Source organism: Rhopalosiphum padi, chromosome 4 (assembly GCF_020882245.1).
Source record: "Rhopalosiphum padi isolate XX-2018 chromosome 4, ASM2088224v1, whole genome shotgun sequence".
NCBI classification, from domain to species: Eukaryota; Metazoa; Arthropoda; class Insecta; order Hemiptera; family Aphididae; genus Rhopalosiphum; species Rhopalosiphum padi.
The window spans coordinates 26,403,364-26,423,109 of NC_083600.1; the positions used below are offsets into that span (position 1 = coordinate 26,403,364).

Here is a 19,746-nt window from a genome sequence, read left to right on the forward strand (position 1 = left end):
AACATTTGTACGAATGATCTTTTGTTCCAAAAAAGCTTGGAACAAACCATAGATTTAATCATTGGAACAAATGACTATCAGCACAAATATTTTGTGGAAAAAGTGGTATATATATATATCTTTAATCGTGATTATTACTATCCCGATAAGGCGATAAGTATACCCAGCCACTACTAAGACCGTGAGTATACCTAATATCTTATCAATCTTATATTATCTTAAATCATGGAAAATTTTACTAACAAGTGCTGGCAACACTGATTAAGACTTTTTAGACCAACCAACCAAAATATATTATTTGTGAATTGCGATTTAATTGACAAATGTTAGGAGGCCAAAACTCCGTGATTCGTCTACTCCTCTACTCAACTCAAATACTCAATGCTCATAGGTCTTTACTATTTATGAAGCGCTCAATAACTTTTCGTTTAACCTCATATTACTGCAGTACAGTACTACATTATTCATATTTTTCTATGGAATTCATCTTCAGTGCCACAGTGAAAGTTTTAATAAGTTAATAGTAAATAGTCATCACTATCTATTTTATATACATTGAGTTTAATCAACATTCAATTAAAATGTCAGAAAAATTAGAACCACGGAAAATTTGTGACTTGAAGGTGACTGAATTACGTACCGAACTTGAAAGACGTGATTTGGATAAAACTGGAGTAAAAGCGATACTTTTAGAGCGTTTGCAAAAGGTAAGTGTATACTAATACGGCCAATACAGATTATGTATCAAAAATATAAAACCTATTGGTAAATGGTAGGTACTTATTTAATTGTTTCCAACAATATATTATACAGCGTTCTATGATATTTTATTTTTCATGATATAAACATTTTTTATAGTTTATTACTATATAATCTAACTTAAACTTCGATGTTTATATTTTTATAATAAGTACAATTACTTCTCGTTATGTTAATATATCACAACTAACAGTTAATGTAAATGTTTGTCCATATTTATGTAATAAGTGTCAAAATATAAAGTTATCTATTTCTTCTTATTTTTAGTTGCAACTTCTATGATAAACTCTTGCCAATTGATTAAATTAAATTTAATGCTATAGGTATTATACGTAATATAAACAACTGTAACAACTATATTTGGTAATTCACCAAGCATGCTTAATCCTATTTTTTTTTTTTATTTAATAAAGAACTTATTTCAGTTGCATTTCATAATTTTTTTAATTGGGTATTAAACATTTTTTTCAACTATTTTTATTTTATTGTAATGATAGTAAATATATTTCATTAATAAATACTTTTAAGTAATTTTAATAATAAATAAATTGATAGTGTGAAAAGTATTACATTAATTAAACTATCATCAATCTGAGTCTTAAAAATAAGAAGGATTTTATGTATAATTTTTAAAATGAAAAGAATGAAAAATATTATTATTAATACAATCCACGTACTAAAAATAGTAATGGTCTATAGTGTGCAATGTTCAGTCTGAAAAATAGTCTGTTAAAAAATTTCAAAAATTTTGAATAACTGTTATGCCAAAAGAAAAAGTGTTCACTTTGTATCATGGTGGTCTAAAAACACATTTTTGTATCATCTTAAAATAAATTTTAATATATGTAGCCTCAGTGGAGTTATTAGAATTAAATATTGAAGGAAGAGCATACAATTTAGTTATTACTTGCTAAACTATCAACATTTGCTCTCGAGTTAAACTAGAATAAGTTACTGCTATTTGTATGTATCTGTGTGTATACTGAAATATTAATTGTAATATGGTCCAAAAATAATATGAGTCTTTTGAATGGTTATAATATTTAATTTATTTTATTAAAACAAAACAGTAAGTTTATAGTAATGGTTTCACTACATTTTCTTTGTTGATAACTACTATTTTTCTACTATTATATATTTATATATGATATTAGTTTTTATTTATGATCAAAATTAAATAATATGTAAAAGTTAAGTTTAGTTAATCATTTGAGAGTCAATATATAGTTTATCTACATAAATATTATAAATCATGTTTGGTGTATCCATAATACATATTGTGTGACCACTGGCAGTCACATGGCAATTTATGTGTTAAGTAAGATTCAATAAAAAAACGAAACAACTAAATTTATAATTGACTTGAATACATTTATTATAAAAATTTGAATAACAATCTCAAGAAGAGTTTAGGATACCTTATTCCTTTTTTGTTCAGTTGTCTTTGATTGTTATTTGTCTTGATTTTATTAATATATTACAATTAAATATAATACTATTATGTATGTTATATTTATCTTGTTTCAGGCACTTATTGAAGAAGGAGAAGATCCAGAAAATTGTACGTTTGATAAATTTGAATTGAAAAATGTTAATTCTACAGAAAAATCAGTAGTATCAGAAAAAAAGTCTCCAAGTGTTGAAAAAAAAAAGCCAGTTACTCCAACAAAAACAATAAAGAAAAATGTGATTGGCAGAAGACCTGGGCCTAAGTCAAGTAAGTTTTTTAAATTATAAAAAAATGTATCTATATTATTTAATCTACTGTTGTTCTTTGGAATCATTTTTACAAAGTATTTTCTGATAGCTTTAATTTAGAATATTTAAAGTTTACGCATATCAACAATATTGTAGGTATAATAAATCTATAAATGGGTTTTTCCCAACTCATGAATAAAGTTTATTTTGAAATAACTGTTTTTTAATAAATAAAAAGAGGTCTGAAATATAACATAACATACATACATATTTTGGACTTAAAGGTATTATAGCTGCCTTTGATTGCCTCACATTGAAATATAAAAAGTAATATCTAATATTGTATTTAAAAAAAACATCATCTTTGTTAAAGAACTTTTTTCAAGGTAAAAAACATATACTTTATTAATATAAAGATAATGCTTTTTAACTTATTTTTTTCCAACGTTTTCTCAAGTCTAGTATATTAATTGCTAACTTATTTACTTATTATGTTATATATTGTGTATATAACTTTTGATAATACGAGTTTTTAAAATAATAATATTAATAGTGTCTATAATAAAATATAGTAAAGATAACATATCTAAGTAATTCAGTTTATAGATATCAATATAGAAAATAAATTAGCTTATAGATATGTGTTATAAAATATGAAAATAGTGTTTATAATCTAAAAATATATTTATATTAAAATTGTGAATGTCATAAAAGATATATACAATTGTTTAAAAAAATGTATTAACTAGTATCATACTAGTAGTATGTCTATACATACATTACACAAGTACAAGTACATTAATTTGTTGGAACATAGTGTTAACTTAATTATAATAAGTTAGAATATAGGACAAAAGGACTGTAGAAAATGAATCTGTGAAACTTACCTTTTTGATCCACTAATTATAGTTAGAATTGTCACTGCGACTTGGAATTAGAAACGTACAAAATATGCTTGCATTTATGCATTTATTATCAGTGAAATCACAATAAAAAACTTGCCAAGCCCCATGTACAAAATGGCTACGTATAAAATATTTAGTCATTTATTAGATCTGTAAGCACTATAAAGATTAATATCGTGAATAAATACTAAGTAAATAGGATTAAAGTACACTTATTTTGTTTCAATAATTTATTTACTTGGTAACATTATTTTGAGAAGTACAGAAATACGTATCTATCATCATATTTTTTATATTTATAATGGAGCCCAAACACCATTTAATTATTTTATTCATCTTATTTTATGTCATATAAAGTTAATTATTCCCCACCAAGTAAATAAATTATTGAAACAAAACAAGTGTAATAATATTATAATATATATATATATTATAATTATATAATTATATATATTTTATTATAATATAAACCTCTTAGTCACCACTCATCTTTCTTTAATAATTACATCTAAAATTTGGAAATTTTTTTTTTTATTCAACTTGTGTAATGACTGTGGGGGAAAATTGCAAAAATCTATTATTTATTATATTATATTTTGTTATTATTATATATTTATATTTATTTCATAATATTTTTATTTATGATTTACATACAGTTTTAATTGACAACTTCTTCAGTACATTATACATAAATACTGTAATGCCACTGCTTTTTATTTTTTTACTTGGCTTGTGCCTCATTATTTTTTGACATCACATCATATCATGAGGTCCAGGGTAAAAAATGTCCTATAATATGATCTAATAGGATTTCAAACTATTTAATAAGTAATAACTAATAAGATGATTATAATATGATATCTATAATACTATTCAATATATACTTATAAAAAAAAAAAAATCATGAAATTAGTATGTTTAATGATGCATTTTTAATTTATAAGTTTGAAATGTATCCAAACAATACCTATACTTATATTTACTACTAAAAAATTGTTCATTAAATCATAAATGTCTACCATTGCCAAAACCCAAAATTATTTTATACAATTTACATATATCTAATAAGATGAAAATTGATTAATAATTAATAAAAGTAGAAATTTTCTAAAATGAAATTGAATTTATTACTATTATTTATTTATTCGTATGGAATTTATTACTAGTCAGCCATAATGTGTAACATATTTTCTTTAAAATAATATCTATGTAATTTTAATATAATTTATAAAATTTAAATTGTTTTGTTTAGAAACATGTGTAACACAGTTAAAAGTTGAAAAAATTTCTTCAAGTATTTTACAAAAAGAAAATGATGATGTAAATCAAGAACAAGTAGATAGTAGCAATGCCATTGCTAGTTCTGAGGATTCAAAAACAATTTTATTAGATACAATTAACTCTGATGTTATTGATTCAAATGAAGCAGAAGCTAAAGAAATTGATACCGATGAACCACAATTAAATGAGGCAGATGTTAATACAATTTCACTTACTCAAAAACAAACTGTAATTGCTATAGATTCTGACTCAACTAGTACTCCTGAAAATACAAAAGAATTTGAAGGTAAAATAAATGTTGCACTAATAGATTCTAAAAATACAAAAAAAACTATATTTGATGCAGAAAGTAATGAAATAAAACAAACTAAATGTTTAGATAATTTAGATACTGACATGAAAGTCAAAGAAAAAACTTCTATTATTAAGAATGATATAGAAGAACAAAAATATAAAAACCATGTCATTGGAGTAAAAGAAGTTATACCAGAAACCAATGAAGATGAAGATGATATACAAGATGAAGAATTAGATCATGAAATCGATGAGGAATTGGATCATGCAGTTAATGAAGAATTGGATCATGAAATTGACGAAGAAACAAATTACAATAATGATGGTTTTAATCAAACTAATAACACAGTAAGTTTTAGTAAAACTTATTTAAGTATAAAGAGTGTAATTGTTTTCTTAACTATTATATTTTTACTTAATCCAGGAAAAATCTACTCAGGAACATAATAAAGATGACAATAATGAAGACTCTATTAACTTGACGATTGGAGAAGACGATATTAAATTATTTGCTGATGAGGTAAATAAGTATTTAATTTCATTAAATCACTGCTTATATACTCTACTTGGAATAAGATTGTACCTCGGCGGCCAGCTTGTGCGCATGGGCGTGGTTTTATTACGCAACAGGCCTGCAGATGGTTGACTCGGTAGGGTGGACAAATGGGTGTTGTCTGACTGCTGCTTGATGAAAATTGGTGGCCGCCAAGGTACGATCTCATTCTGAATAGAGGATATTTTGTAATATTTTTATAGTTTCTCAGATATTATTCTAAGTTTAATCAAAAAATAATTTATTAATTTTTAAAATAACTAGGTACAATATATTATTATAAATGCTAATAAAAAGAAAAATAATGATTATAATTAAGTTTTAAATATTATTTAGTATTTTAAAATTGAATTGCTTTGGAAACCATTCTTTTTAATGATAATTTCATGAATAATAGATTGAAGTTACATAAAAAATTACATCATCTATTAAAAAAGAAAAAAAACTTGTCAAATTAACTAAATATTTGAAAGTTTAACTTAATAAATGATTGCTGCTACTATGTATTGCATGATGAGTTGTAGCAAAGTAGGTATATATCAAAAATGTCACAAAAACTTTAAAAAGGAGTTAAGTAGGTAACTACAGTAGGTATCAAGTTTACTTCATGACAGTGATGTGAATGTTGGGAGGAAAATAGTTCGCATGACAAGTACTGGGAATTTTTTTCTTCATTGACCCTTCAAAGTACAAACTAGATGCACTTTCTTTTACTAGAGAAGATATTAAAGTTAAAAATCTAAGCATTTTTACTACTCCGGAAGGCGATGATAAATAAATAAATAAAAAATATTGTATAACCAAACATTCATCGTTTAACTCAGAATTTAACTTTTGAAACTATCTTATACAATTGCTTGACATATTCAAATTTTATGTTAGTGATTTTCCAAATTTTAATTTTTTGATAATAAATAATTATTTTGTAGTATAGTTTTGACTGTTAATTACACATACTCATATCAAAATTATATTTTAGTATATCTTATATTTATAGTTCAAATGTTTTTGTATATTAACAAAAAAATTTTTTTTCAGGAAGATACAAACATTGAAAAAGAGGGTAATTATAAATTAATTATTAATAAAAACATCTATATTCTTATGTTATGTTTAAAACTTAGCGAGCACAATTCAATTTAGTATGTAGGAGTTTATTAATTTTCTTATAATTAGGAGTATCAATTAAAATAATATTCTATTAGTTATACTTAAACTTGTATGTACAATTATTATACCAGTTTAATATCTGTCTATGTTTATGGTTCATAAATATGACGTTTATAGTATAATTTTTTCTAAATTAAAACTGAAAAATAATATACTAAACCAATAATATATCATATTTTTGATTAAAGTTTCAACTATAAAAATTAAATAGAAATCAAGCATAGACATTTTCAAACATCAATCAGCTGTTTTGAACAACTGCTTGACAATTTTTCTATAATATTTAATATCTATATAAAAAAATATTATTAAGGTTGAAATGTATATATTACTATGAGTATATCATACACAACTATAGAATATATTATGTTAAATTAATAATTATGTTTTATGTCTATGCTTGGCTATTGAATTTGACATTTGACACTTATCAATTATTATAAGTTCATATTTATTACCAATAAGTATCCATTTTTCATTTTATTTAGGAGTAAACATTTAGAAAAAGGTTCCATATAAAAATGCATTTTTATTACAATTGGTTGTAGGGCTAAAAGTTGTTTTGTTTTAATATAATTGTATAAATCTATTGAGTATCTTTTTATGTTTATGGACAAATTATTTTATTTATTGCTTCTTTGGAAATGAAAGAAGACAAATATAATGTATTTTATTGAGTGAAAAAGAATTCAAAAAAGTTTGAACTGAACATTATTTGACACAAAAATATTACATGTTACTTGAAGAACAGAACATCTTTAAATTTGTAAGGTAAAACTCAATAATTGAAAATGCAGTATTAAACCATTCTAAATGTAAATATCACGTTATGTAATGGTTACCAAATTTAGAATATGTCAATTATGTGTTTGCTAAATATTTGGAGTACTATTGTCCTTAATTACAATCTATGTTCAATAATATAGTTCATTAACAATACTTATGAGCATTACGAAATTGGACAGAAAAGGATAAACATAAGTTACAGTAAGTAAATAGCAAAAATGAAACTATAAGACATGAAACCTAAACATATCATTCCAGTTTGAATATTACTGGAGTAATTCTCTGATTGCAAAGTTTGGAAGCATATATACAACCAAATAAAAGAAGCTTAGTTTTCCATCCCACTATGGTTGGGTTGTTGATAAAAGTTAATTTATGTGGACTGCAAATAACTGTGAATAAATAATTAATGACAAAAAAGAAGAAATGACCACAATTGAACTGCTACTAAAATTACAAATAATTTAAATTAATTTAAAATCTCATTACATACATATAGACTCAAAATTTCAGATTATTGATTTATGAATAATGAAGCATGATTGTAAAGTTATTCAAGAATTAAAGTAGCCTATTAAACTAATATTAGTATGGCCAACGAAAAGAAATAGTTAGGTAAAACCAAATTTACTAAAGCTGAAAAAAATGGAAATGGAGATAACATTTTATCATTTATATTATTACTTTATTTGTATTGAATATCTCCAAAGGTTAGAAATATTGTTATATTCTAAAGAGTATTCAAATTAATTAAACTAATATAATATAATATGGTATACTTGAATTAAGTGAACATATAGCCTTTAAATCTTGCGAGAAGAATCAATTTAAAATGTATACCATTATTATTTCCTAATTAAAAAAAAGTTGGATCTTAATTTTTAGTAATATAATAAAAGGGTGGTTATAATATAAATTATTAAACACTTGACATTTCAAGGTATGGAACTTTTTATGACAATACATTTCTATAACCTATACATAAGCAATTGTAAAAGTATCAGATGGATTATACTTATTGACATCAGTTAATTGATTTTTTGTCAATTAATAAAATATGAAAATTATATTGGCAAGCCAAAAGATGTTAGTTCCAAGAAGTTCTTCAAAACTATATTAATTTATTAGTCTATATAAAGAGCTTTATTGGTTTTTTATAAACAAATTTAAATTTTCATTAAACTTCTTGAATATATGAAAAAAAAAAATCAAACAGAAGTAGTTTATTCATTCAAATGATCAAGATCAAGATATTTTTATGCTGTCATGATCAAGTGACTACTCTCAACAATAATAAAGAACATTTAATTTTAAAATAGTCAATTAGACTAGTTCATTATTATTTGTTCTTGAATGATATTATGTTAATTAATTATTAGGTTCCATATAACAATTATTATTTATATTAATTGAAATATAGGGATTTCCTGAGATTGTTAAAGTTTGACACTATTGCTATTATTCATTATATTTTAATTTTAGTACTATGTTCATAATTAACTATCCCTTAATTAATATAACTTTCTAATTAGAATATATTTACAATTTAAATAACTAATCAGTAGGTAGACCGAATTGTATAAAAAATGTAGGAGATTTATTTTTATATTTTCTTTACATAATTAATATTAAATATTTATGTATATAGGTTACATAGTTTATCCAAGTACCAACACTTCATATTGTTGTATTGTTTTCATTATTTAATTTCATGTTTTAAAAATGTTATTTTTCATTTAGGTTAATACTTTACCTGGTTTTTATCAATACTACAGATATATTGCGTACATTTATAGATAATTTGTGTTTATGTGTATTTAATTTGTGTGACGCAATATAGACGATTTGAACGAGAACCATACCAAAGAAGAAACATTGATCAAACAGCGAGAATCTCGCCATCCAGTTACTGCTAGTAGCAGTAGAGCAACAACTGGATTAGTCAAAAGCCGTCGCAGTGCAACTGAAAAGCGATCTGTTGGAGATAAACCACGGAGTACCCACAAAGAGGACAAGGACATCAGCTATTCAAAACCCATCATCAGTGTCAGTTTGCCCAAAGACGAGAAGAAAGAAGAGGAGAAACAAGTTAAAGATAAAGTGGAAACTAGCAATAAGCAGAGGTTTGTTTTGAACACAGTCTCGACAACTTGATTCTTTATCCCTTCATCGGAAAATCGCACCAAGGACTGATCTATGACACTACCAAATAATTTTAATAACTAAAAAATAAACTATTATTATTATAACTTTTTTAGTACAACCAAGCTTGGACAAGTACTACCCCATTTAGAGTTTCAGTGATTATATTTATATGTATGGAAAAACTTAATTGAATACACTATATTACATACAAATGTTAATGGAGATAATCTATAAACAAAAACTGTTTAAAATATGTGGGTTAGGTTTTTTAAATCTTAATTACATATATTTTGTGTGGGAATTATGAATATATTTTAGATAGAACTAATGTATGTAGTAGTAGGTTTTAGGTTTCATTATTTCAAATAGTATATCATGTACAAGTTTAAATGATTTAATTTAATTTACTAATAATTTTAACAATTTAACATTTTTAAGTATTGTGTAATCAATTTAGTATGTTTTACAATTTTTACTTTTTATTACATATTAACATCTATGATTACTATTAAGAGATATTAATTCTTCTTTAACTGATTGTATTTGTAAATTTGTATGAATTCAGCTCAAATGATTATTGTTATTGAGGTAGAAAAAGCAACTCAATTCATTAAATATCTATACAGTTATCAAAAATGTAATAAAATAATTTAAATTGTGGCTAGACGCTAGAATACTACAAACTTTCTTTATATTCACAATTTTAATTATTTATAGTTCTATTTTCAACTGATAATTTATTAATAAACATGTTGATTGAGTTAGCGTATTAGAAAATCTGGTATGTTTTTATAAAAGTTTACTATCTAAAATTCAGGATCAGTATTATTACTATTTGTTATTTTAATTTTCAACTCTCAAATCAAATTTGGTAGTATACACTATACAGTACTGTAGGTATATTTAATTATTTAAATTTTCACCATAAGTTATTCTAAGTATTAGATTTCTTATGTCAAATACTTATACCACTGAAGTAGATATCTATTTAGCATTTTATTAATTTAACAATTATGAGAGCATGTATACTGTTTATAAGACATTAAGTTATATTTTAAACAAAAGCTATTTTGATTACCTACTTTACTTAATTACTAATGTTTTGTAGCATACCTACCTATATATTACTAAAAATATTGACTTATTATTTATAAAAGTATTATCCAAATGATATACTTTTTTTTTTATATATAACTAATACATACATTATATTATTTGTGCTAACCTTGTTAAAGGATGGATTGAATTTAAAATTATAAACAGGATTTGACAATTTGTGATTCTGAGTCAATAGGTATAAAGTCACTTGAAAATTACCAAGTATTTACCTTTTGGTTGGATTTTCTAGTTAAGAATGTGAATAAAAATTGGATGGTAAAATATGAATTTGTGCATAAATGTTTATATAAACATTATTATTTATTGTATATTATTTGAAAATGAAAGTACAATATTGCATTAGTATATAGCAATAATAAATTGATATTCCCAAGTATAGCTGTTGAAATTAGTAACGTCAATAGAATATAGATGAACATTTCAAAAATGTGGATGAACATTAACTGAAGTCAAGGCAATTGCGAATACAAATTAAGATATCAAAATATTAAACAAAGAAATTTATAGTCAAACAAATTAGTTTGCTCAAGTCAGCCATAAGAAGAAAATTATTACATAGTCAAATTTGAAATCTACTATTACAGAATGCCATAAAAACATTAAAGAATGTTGTTGACATTAAATACTGATATTGTACTTATAGTACTTACCATTTGTATCAAATTATGCATTATAGTAATTATACAATTTCAAGATGATATTTATTTTTGAAAAAAAATGCACAAAATATATTGTACAGGAATACAAATTTGCAAAAACAAAAAAAAAAAAATTTAATAATATCAAAGTAAAAATTTTTCTATGACAAATAAGAAAATAGAAATTTGACTTTTGTTATGACTATAGTTAAGTCTTCAATAATAAATAACTTTTTCACCAAGATGAAATAACAATACTGATAATTATGTGTAATCTATGTACACATTAATTTGTATATATAAGTTATTGTATCAAGAAAAGTTATTTTATTTTATATGACATAAATTTATATTAATTATATTGATATAATAATACTTCTCCCAAACATATTTTTTCAAGTGACTTTAGTGTTGATTACTTTCTCATAATAAGTATTATTATTATGATTAGATTTTTCAACATAATTAAATTGTATATCAATAAATTTGTATGTTATGAAGATAGTTAGAAGTTTTAATCCAAGGTGGCCATAAAAATATTATAAATCTAAGGTATTTGATAAATATGTTGATGATAATTTAAATGGCATAATATTTAATAACATTTTTTTATTCAAGTTGAGACACTGGAACAAGTATAATTTTGATATTTTTGTTTATATGTATGATACATAATTATATTATATGATAATATATATGATTGTTTATTATCCAAAATTATAAAAAATATTTTTTATGATTTTTAATATTTATTAAATTAATTGTTATTTCAATATTTTCAGTAATGATGCAAAGGTTCTGCAAATATCAAGTGAAACATGTAAGTTAATTATTATATTATTAATTTGATATTTTTAGTTGGGTGTGTAACTATATTTTTTTTCTTATTTTGCTATAAAATGGTCATCATCCATGTAATCGTTTAATAAATGTGTAATCACTTAAATCTGCTACCAGCAGAACTAATTTTTTGTAATTAATTATACTATTAGAATTTAGAGTAAATTAAATATAATCAATTATCAAACATAAAAGTAAGAATATATTTAAAATGTCTCGTTGGATATTATTGATATTTTAATTTTAAAGTGATTAATTAATTATTATAACCATGTAAAATATAACCTTTAAATGCTCAAAAGTTGGCTTAAAATTCATGTATATCTTGGATTATATTCATAAATTTAAATTTAATAATATGTTATTTATATCATAAGTTAATTACAAAATTTGTTCTGCTGAACATCATTGTGGTATATTGTGTGTTGGTAAAATGGAGGCACAGTGCCGGTAAAAATTTTCTTAAATATTTTTAACAGTACAAAAGATTAAATTAAACATTGATTTTGAAGAAAAACAAGTATTTCCCAGTAGTATTAATAAAGGTGTATACTGACTAAATACAATTTAAAACTAATCAGCAAATCTTAGAAAAAAAATGTGTATAATTCTATCATGTGCTGTTTTTATTTTTAAAATTATAATATATATATTATTGCTTTTAAATTTATAGAATCAATTAAGCCTTTTAAATATTTCACTCAATTTAAATTATGTTTATCGCCTTTATCTTACTTTTAAAATTTTATTTTAGCTAAGAAAAACAATTCATCATTGGTTCGCAACATTTGGGTTAGTGGCTTGGCATCAATCACTAAGGCCACTGATTTAAAACAGCTTTTTTCAAAATATGGAAAGGTAATATTACTAATATTAAAAGTAACTAATATATTATGTTGAAACATTTTTATTTTGTATAGATTTATTTCTATTTATATGTTCGTTAAATCAATACCATCCATTGTTCTCTGATTGGTACTCTACTAGACAATTAGTTTGTGACTGGGTGTTACACAAGATAGTTGAAAAGTTGCATTTTTAATCTGCGAACTGCACTCTGAGATTAATCATATTGATTTTTTTCTATTTATATGTTCGCTATACCAATATCATCCTTTGTTCTCTGATTGATACTTTCCTAGACAATTAGTTTGTGACCGGATGTTACACAGGATAGTTGAAAAGTTGCATTTTTAATCTGCGAACTGCACTCTGAGATTAATCATATTGATTTTTTTCTATTTATATGTTCGCTATACCAATATCATCCTTTGTTCTCTGATTGATACTGTCCTAGACAATTAGTTTGTGACCGGATGTTACACAGGATAGTTGAAAAGTTGCATTTTTAATCTGCGAACTGCACTCTGAGATTAATCATATTGATTTTTTTCTATTTATATGTTCGCTATACCAATATCATCCTTTGTTCTCTGATTGATACTTTCCTAGACAATTAGTTTGTGACCGGATGTTACACAGGATAGTTGAAAAGTTGCATTTTTAATCTGCGAACTGCACTCTGAGATTAATCATATTGATTTTTTTCTATTTATATGTTCGCTATACCAATATCATCCTTTGTTCTCTGATTGATACTTTCCTAGACAATTAGTTTGTGACCGGATGTTACACAGGATAGTTGAAAAGTTGCATTTTTAATCTGCGAACTGCACTCTGAGATTAATCATATTGATTTTTTTCTATTTATATGTTCGCTATACCAATATCATCCTTTGTTCTCTGATTGATACTTTCCTAGACAATTAGTTTGTGACCGGATGTTACACAGGATAGTTGAAAAGTTGCATTTTTAATCTGCGAACTGCACTCTGAGATTAATCATATTGATTTTTTTCTATTTATATGTTTGCTATACCAATATCATCCTTTGTTCTCTGATTGATACTGTCCTAGACAATTAGTTTGTGACCGGATGTTACACAGGATAGTTGAAAAGTTGCATTTTTAATCTGCGAACTGCACTCTGAGATTAATCATATTGATTTTTTTCTATTTATATGTTCGCTATACAAATATCATCCATTGTTCTCTGATTGGTACTCTACTAGACAATTAGTTTGTGACCGGATGTTACACAGGATAGTTGAAAAGTTGCATTTTTAATCTGCGAACTGCACTCTGAGATTAATCATATTGATTTTTTTCTATTTATATGTTTGCTATACCAATATCATCCTTTGTTCTCTGATTGATACTTTCCTAGACAATTAGTTTGTGACCGGATGTTACACAGGATAGTTGAAAAGTTGCATTTTTAATCTGCGAACTGCACTCTGAGATTAATCATATTGATTTTTTTCTATTTATATGTTCGCTATACAAATATCATCCATTGTTCTCTGATTGGTACTCTACTAGACAATTAGTTTGTGACCGGATGTTACACAGGATAGTTGAAAAGTTGCATTTTTAATCTGCGAACTGCACTCTGAGATTAATCATATTGATTTTTTTCTATTTATATGTTCGCTATACAAATATCATCCATTGTTCTCTGATTGATACTTTCCTAGACAATTAGTTTGTGACCGGATGTTACACAGGATAGTTGAAAAGTTGCATTTTTAATCTGCGAACTGCACTCTGAGATTAATCATATTGATTTTTTTCTATTTATATGTTCGCTATACAAATATCATCCTTTGTTCTCTGATTGATACTTTCCTAGACAATTAGTTTGTGACCGGGTGTTACACATGGTATTTAACAGTATAAATCATTAGATATGTATGATTTAACCATTCCTTCATTAGTCACAGAAGAAGTTTCCAACTATTGTTGAAAATTTTAAATTAAACTTAATGGCATTTCTTGGATTTTTAATTAACTTACTAACAATTATTAAATTGTTTATATGAATATTTTGTATCTTTTTAATTTATTTTTATTATGTACTACCTAAAAGTTTAATTTATAATTTTTTTATTAGGTTGTTGGCGCAAAAGTTGTGACAAATGCCAAAACTCCAGGTGCTCGTTGTTATGGGTTTGTTACATTATCTTCAGCGGAAGATGCTAATCGCAGTATAGAAAATTTACACAAGACTGAACTTCATGGACGTGTTATTAGTGTTGAACGAGTTCGTATTTACAAATGTTTTTTTAATTAAACAGTACCTACAGATTTTTATATAAATGTAATGCATTTAATAGGCTAAACGTGATAATGGCTATCAAGTTATGGCAAAAAATTCTAATGCTTCCAAAGTAAATGAAAATTCTGAAACTGAACAAACTACAAAAAAGCTTGAGGATAAAAAAGATAAACGAGAAGAAAAAAGGGAAAAGAGACCAGAAATTACAATTAATGATGTTAAAAAACCAGACTTATCAACTTTAAAGCGATCATGTTGGTATTCAGAGTTTTAATTTCATGATTTTATGTCTTTTAATTTAGATAATATTTTTATGCAATTTTTGTAGTGTCTAAAGATCAAAATCAAGAACCAAAACGTTCAAAAATTGTAATTGAAAGAGATGATCGAAAAAAAGAAAGAAGCATCAAAAGTAAAAGTAATGAACGTGACCGAGAAAAGCTGAGAGAATTAGAGCGAGAAAGAGAACGTTTAGAAAGAGAAAAAAGAAGGCAACAGGAAATTTTAAATTTAACAAAAATGAAAGTAAGCTAAATTTTTATTTATAAATAATTATAATTTTATAATTATTGTTGTATAAACAAAAATTATCAATCTTTTTGATGATACATTATTTATTTTATTAGACTGAACGCGAAAGGCTAAAACAAAAAGAACAAGAGAGAGCAATGAGAGAAGAAGAACGTAAGAGGCGTATTGAAAAAGAACGCCAATTAGAAATTGAAAGAAAACAAAAAGAAGAAGCAATACGTTTAGAAAAGTTAGATTTTTAATATAAAAAATAATGGAATACTTATGATATTACAATTAATTAATTAATATTATTTTTATTTATTTAGAGAAAGGCAAAAACTTAGAATTGAACGTGAACGAATTGAAAAAGAAAAATCAGAACTATTACGTTTGGAACGTGAAAATCAACGTTTAGAACGAGAAAGATTACAAAGAGAAAAAGAAGAGTTACGTAGAGCACAAGAAAAATTAGAAGAAACAAAGCGTCAAGCATTACTTAAACGTGCTATTCCCCCATCTCCACCACTTCCTAGTAAAAGACATTCTTCATCTAATTCATCTCGATATGAAGAAAGGTAAATAATCTATAATTTTTTATGTTTATGTAATTTTCCACCTTAATTATTAAACTATAACAATCATCTATTTTTAATTTGTTTTACAGAAAAGAACCAATTCGTAATTCTCGTATTCAGCCTAGTACAGACTATATGAACCAAGCACCTCCACCTCCAAACATAACATCATCTAGACATCGCTATGAACAGCATTCGTCAGATTCCCGTCGTATGAGGCCATCACCACCACCTCCACCCCCACCAGCATCAAGACCCAAAGACTCTACTGTGAACATCAGGTAATATTTGTATACTAACCTGTAGATCAACATAAGAAAATAGATTTATTTCAAAATTCTTATTTTTATTACTGTGGTAATTGATAATTACAGTTTATAAGAATTTTGTAAAGTAAGATTCAGCCATTTGACAGCTAGATTTTTCTATAATAATTATCTTGGTTTGTACAGGCAATGATACAGTTTTGAATAAAGTGAAATGTTTTCCATTTTACTTATTTTAATAATTCAAAGTTCTTATATATTACTATAAATCTATCTAATATTTATAGTATTTTTGAACTTTGTATAATAAAATTCGACTTTTGACAGCTAAACAATTTTGGTATTTGTTTATGTTTGTACAGGTTCAAGAAACAATTTATTGTTATAGTTTAAACCAATGGTTTTCAAATTATTTTTGTTCATCCCCAGAAATAAAAATAAAATAACTGTGCCCTCCCTTGAATAAACAAAATATTTGATATTAATGTATATTGCTATTGCAGTAAAGTGTATACAGTATCAACATTTACCTAGCACCTCACAGTTCAGGAACGACTGGTTTAAACAATAGAAGCTATTTTAATTAATTAGTATTTGAAAATATTATTGCTTATTTAAAATATTTAATGTTATTGAATGTTTTATGCTAATTGTAGATATGGTGGTGCTCCACCAGCAACAGATCATCATTATAGAAGCCGTGATGATCGGTCAGATCGTAGAGAAGAATCTCGTAAGAAAGATTCAAGTAGTGGAGGTAGTAACAGACATGCTCATGCACCATATGATTCAAACAAAAGTTGTAAGTCTTTAAAATTTTAAATTAATTAATAATTGACTATTTAGTACCGTATCACAATGACACTTTTATTACAGCCTATGGAATGTCCCGCAACAGTGAAAGTAATACTTGGTCATCAGCCCCAGTAAAGAGTTCTTATGGTTCACTTGGCTCAAGCTCTGGAACTAATAATATGGTAATGAGCTCAAGACCAGATCCTTGGTCAAATAGTAATAATAATCGAGAAATTGAAACAACCGTATGGCAACGTCCTCCTCAACCACCTCCAGAAAAGTATGTTGTATATTCCTTAAATAAATACATTAGTAATTTTTATAAAACAATATTATTACTTGTCTTAGCAGATGGAACAGTACATCTAGTAATCCTTCATCTATGTCAATAAGTGGACGTAGTTCGAGTAGTAACACCTTGTATGGAAATAACCATCAAGTTATACCAAACATTGGATTAAACATGTCAACAAACTACAGTGATAGTAGATTTGACGGTTATAAAATGAGTGGCATGTCACGAAAATATTAGGAAAATTTGAATCATCTAATTGTTAGCATTTAATTATAGCACATTCCGTTGTTCTTGTGCTGTTTATGCTAATCGTGTATGTATTATAATTTTTAACAATCGTTTTTATACATATGATATTATTGATTTTATTTGTATTACTTCAATTGAATTGTTGAACTAATAACTATGCATTTTTAATAAACACGGTAGTTTGTAGATTATAAAAATACAGTAAAAACTATTTGTTTGTTAGTTAAGTGCATTTTTAAGATAAGTTAATTTATTAAATTCGTGTTTATATAAAATATTAATTATCTTAAATATTTAGTTATTTACTTGTAGAAAAATGTTTGTAATCAATGGCCCTAAAATAAATAAGTCACTTCTTTTTTGTACATTTTATCATTATCTATATTGTAATTATAATATAACACTAAAAATATGTTGATTTTATAATAAAATTTTAACTTTAATTATACTTGTACTGGTTGTTCTATTAATATTCTTTTTATAGAAATCTTTTGAACTAAAAAATTAAATACTCATACAGTAGACTAAAATTCTATATATTTTACTAAAAAACTATCTTTCAGACACAATATAAGTTCATTGGTTTTTGATATCTCAACATTTTTTAAAAGTATACCAATGTGCCAATGTATGTAATATTAATGTCAACTTAATTAGTATATAATATTTGAGTATTATTAAAATAATATTTTGTTAAATAATTAATTATTTCCTTACTCAAATAATAATACTTAAAATCATTTATAAAAACGCTGATGACTAATATTATATAATAAGACCTAATTATGTATTACAATTTTATGTTATTGGTTGCCTTCGTAGTTTTACTAAACTATAAATACAAAATACATAAAAATGGCAAATTTTACATGGAAATTGATTTATTTTACTCAGCTAATTGTAATATTAAAGTGAAATAACCTAATATGTAATTCAAAGGAAGAATATTATATTGGACCCTACTTAGATTTATTTTGTATTTTAATTTTAAAGCAAGTTTAAACCATTATAAATTGTAAGTTGAGTATTAGTTTTCAAACTTGAGTTAAACAACAACATATAATTTAATACTATATCATTTAGTTACAAGATGTAAATATAATTTGTATATTGATTAATGTTATATAATATTTATTATTTGTAGTTTTTATGAAAGTAATTTTGCGGCACTATCTGCATTTTCATCATTATATATTACTATATTAGCAATATTTTGAGAAATTTATAATAAATCATGATGTATTAGTTTATTACTATAATGATATATTTATGTTAAATAATAAGTGAAGGTTGAAAATCCAACCACAGGATTTAATTTCTAGTTGAATCTTTTGAGTGAAAGTATCAAACGTACATATTAGCGGTGTTGTTATAAGGAAATGTTCACTTTAGTTTATTATATTAATTACTAATATACTACATACACTAAATAACTTAAAAGAAAAAAAATTGATATATTAAAATTATTTCCCTAGGTAGAACCCATGATTCTACCAACCTTGATGATTAGATAGGTAGGCTGCATGGGCCGGATAGGCTATTGACCTACCGGAAAATTTAAAAAAGGGTTCCCCATGAAAAAAAAAGTATAAAAAGGGCCCCAATACCGAAATACGAAAGGGGGCCCACTGGAAATGCCCGGTTTCCCAGTAGGCCTATCCACCTATAGTAGGCTGTAAGCAGACAGTAACCTTAGGTATACATTTTGATACATTTAGTATATGTATTGATATAGACGATAAGATTT

General features: G+C 25.0%; 2 protein-coding genes across 4 annotated transcripts in view; one reads left to right on the forward strand and one right to left on the reverse strand.

Annotated features, from left to right (window-relative positions):
- LOC132929428 (nucleolar complex protein 3 homolog) overlaps positions 1 to 19,746 on the reverse strand; it is a 181,398-nt gene that overhangs the window by 5,591 nt on the left and 156,061 nt on the right. The window lies entirely within an intron of this gene.
- LOC132928990 (scaffold attachment factor B1-like) lies at positions 333 to 18,447 on the forward strand. 3 transcript variants are annotated; one of them, XM_060993987.1, is made up of 18 exons: positions 334 to 707; positions 2,287 to 2,476; positions 4,615 to 4,929; positions 5,023 to 5,285; positions 5,362 to 5,457; positions 6,529 to 6,553; positions 9,287 to 9,569; positions 12,131 to 12,168; positions 12,943 to 13,046; positions 15,142 to 15,291; positions 15,365 to 15,560; positions 15,635 to 15,831; positions 15,933 to 16,066; positions 16,146 to 16,394; positions 16,484 to 16,675; positions 17,317 to 17,462; positions 17,537 to 17,735; positions 17,804 to 18,447. In XM_060993987.1, the coding sequence occupies exons 1-18, from the start codon at positions 582 to 584 to the stop codon at positions 17,985 to 17,987; spliced, it is 3,087 nt and encodes a 1,028-aa protein (XP_060849970.1). In that variant the 5' UTR covers positions 334 to 581; the 3' UTR covers positions 17,988 to 18,447. The 3 variants fall into 3 exon arrangements, with proteins under 3 accessions (XP_060849968.1, XP_060849970.1, XP_060849969.1); XM_060993985.1 differs by having other exon boundaries at positions 333 to 707; positions 4,615 to 5,285; XM_060993986.1 differs by having other exon boundaries at positions 4,615 to 5,285; positions 17,807 to 18,447.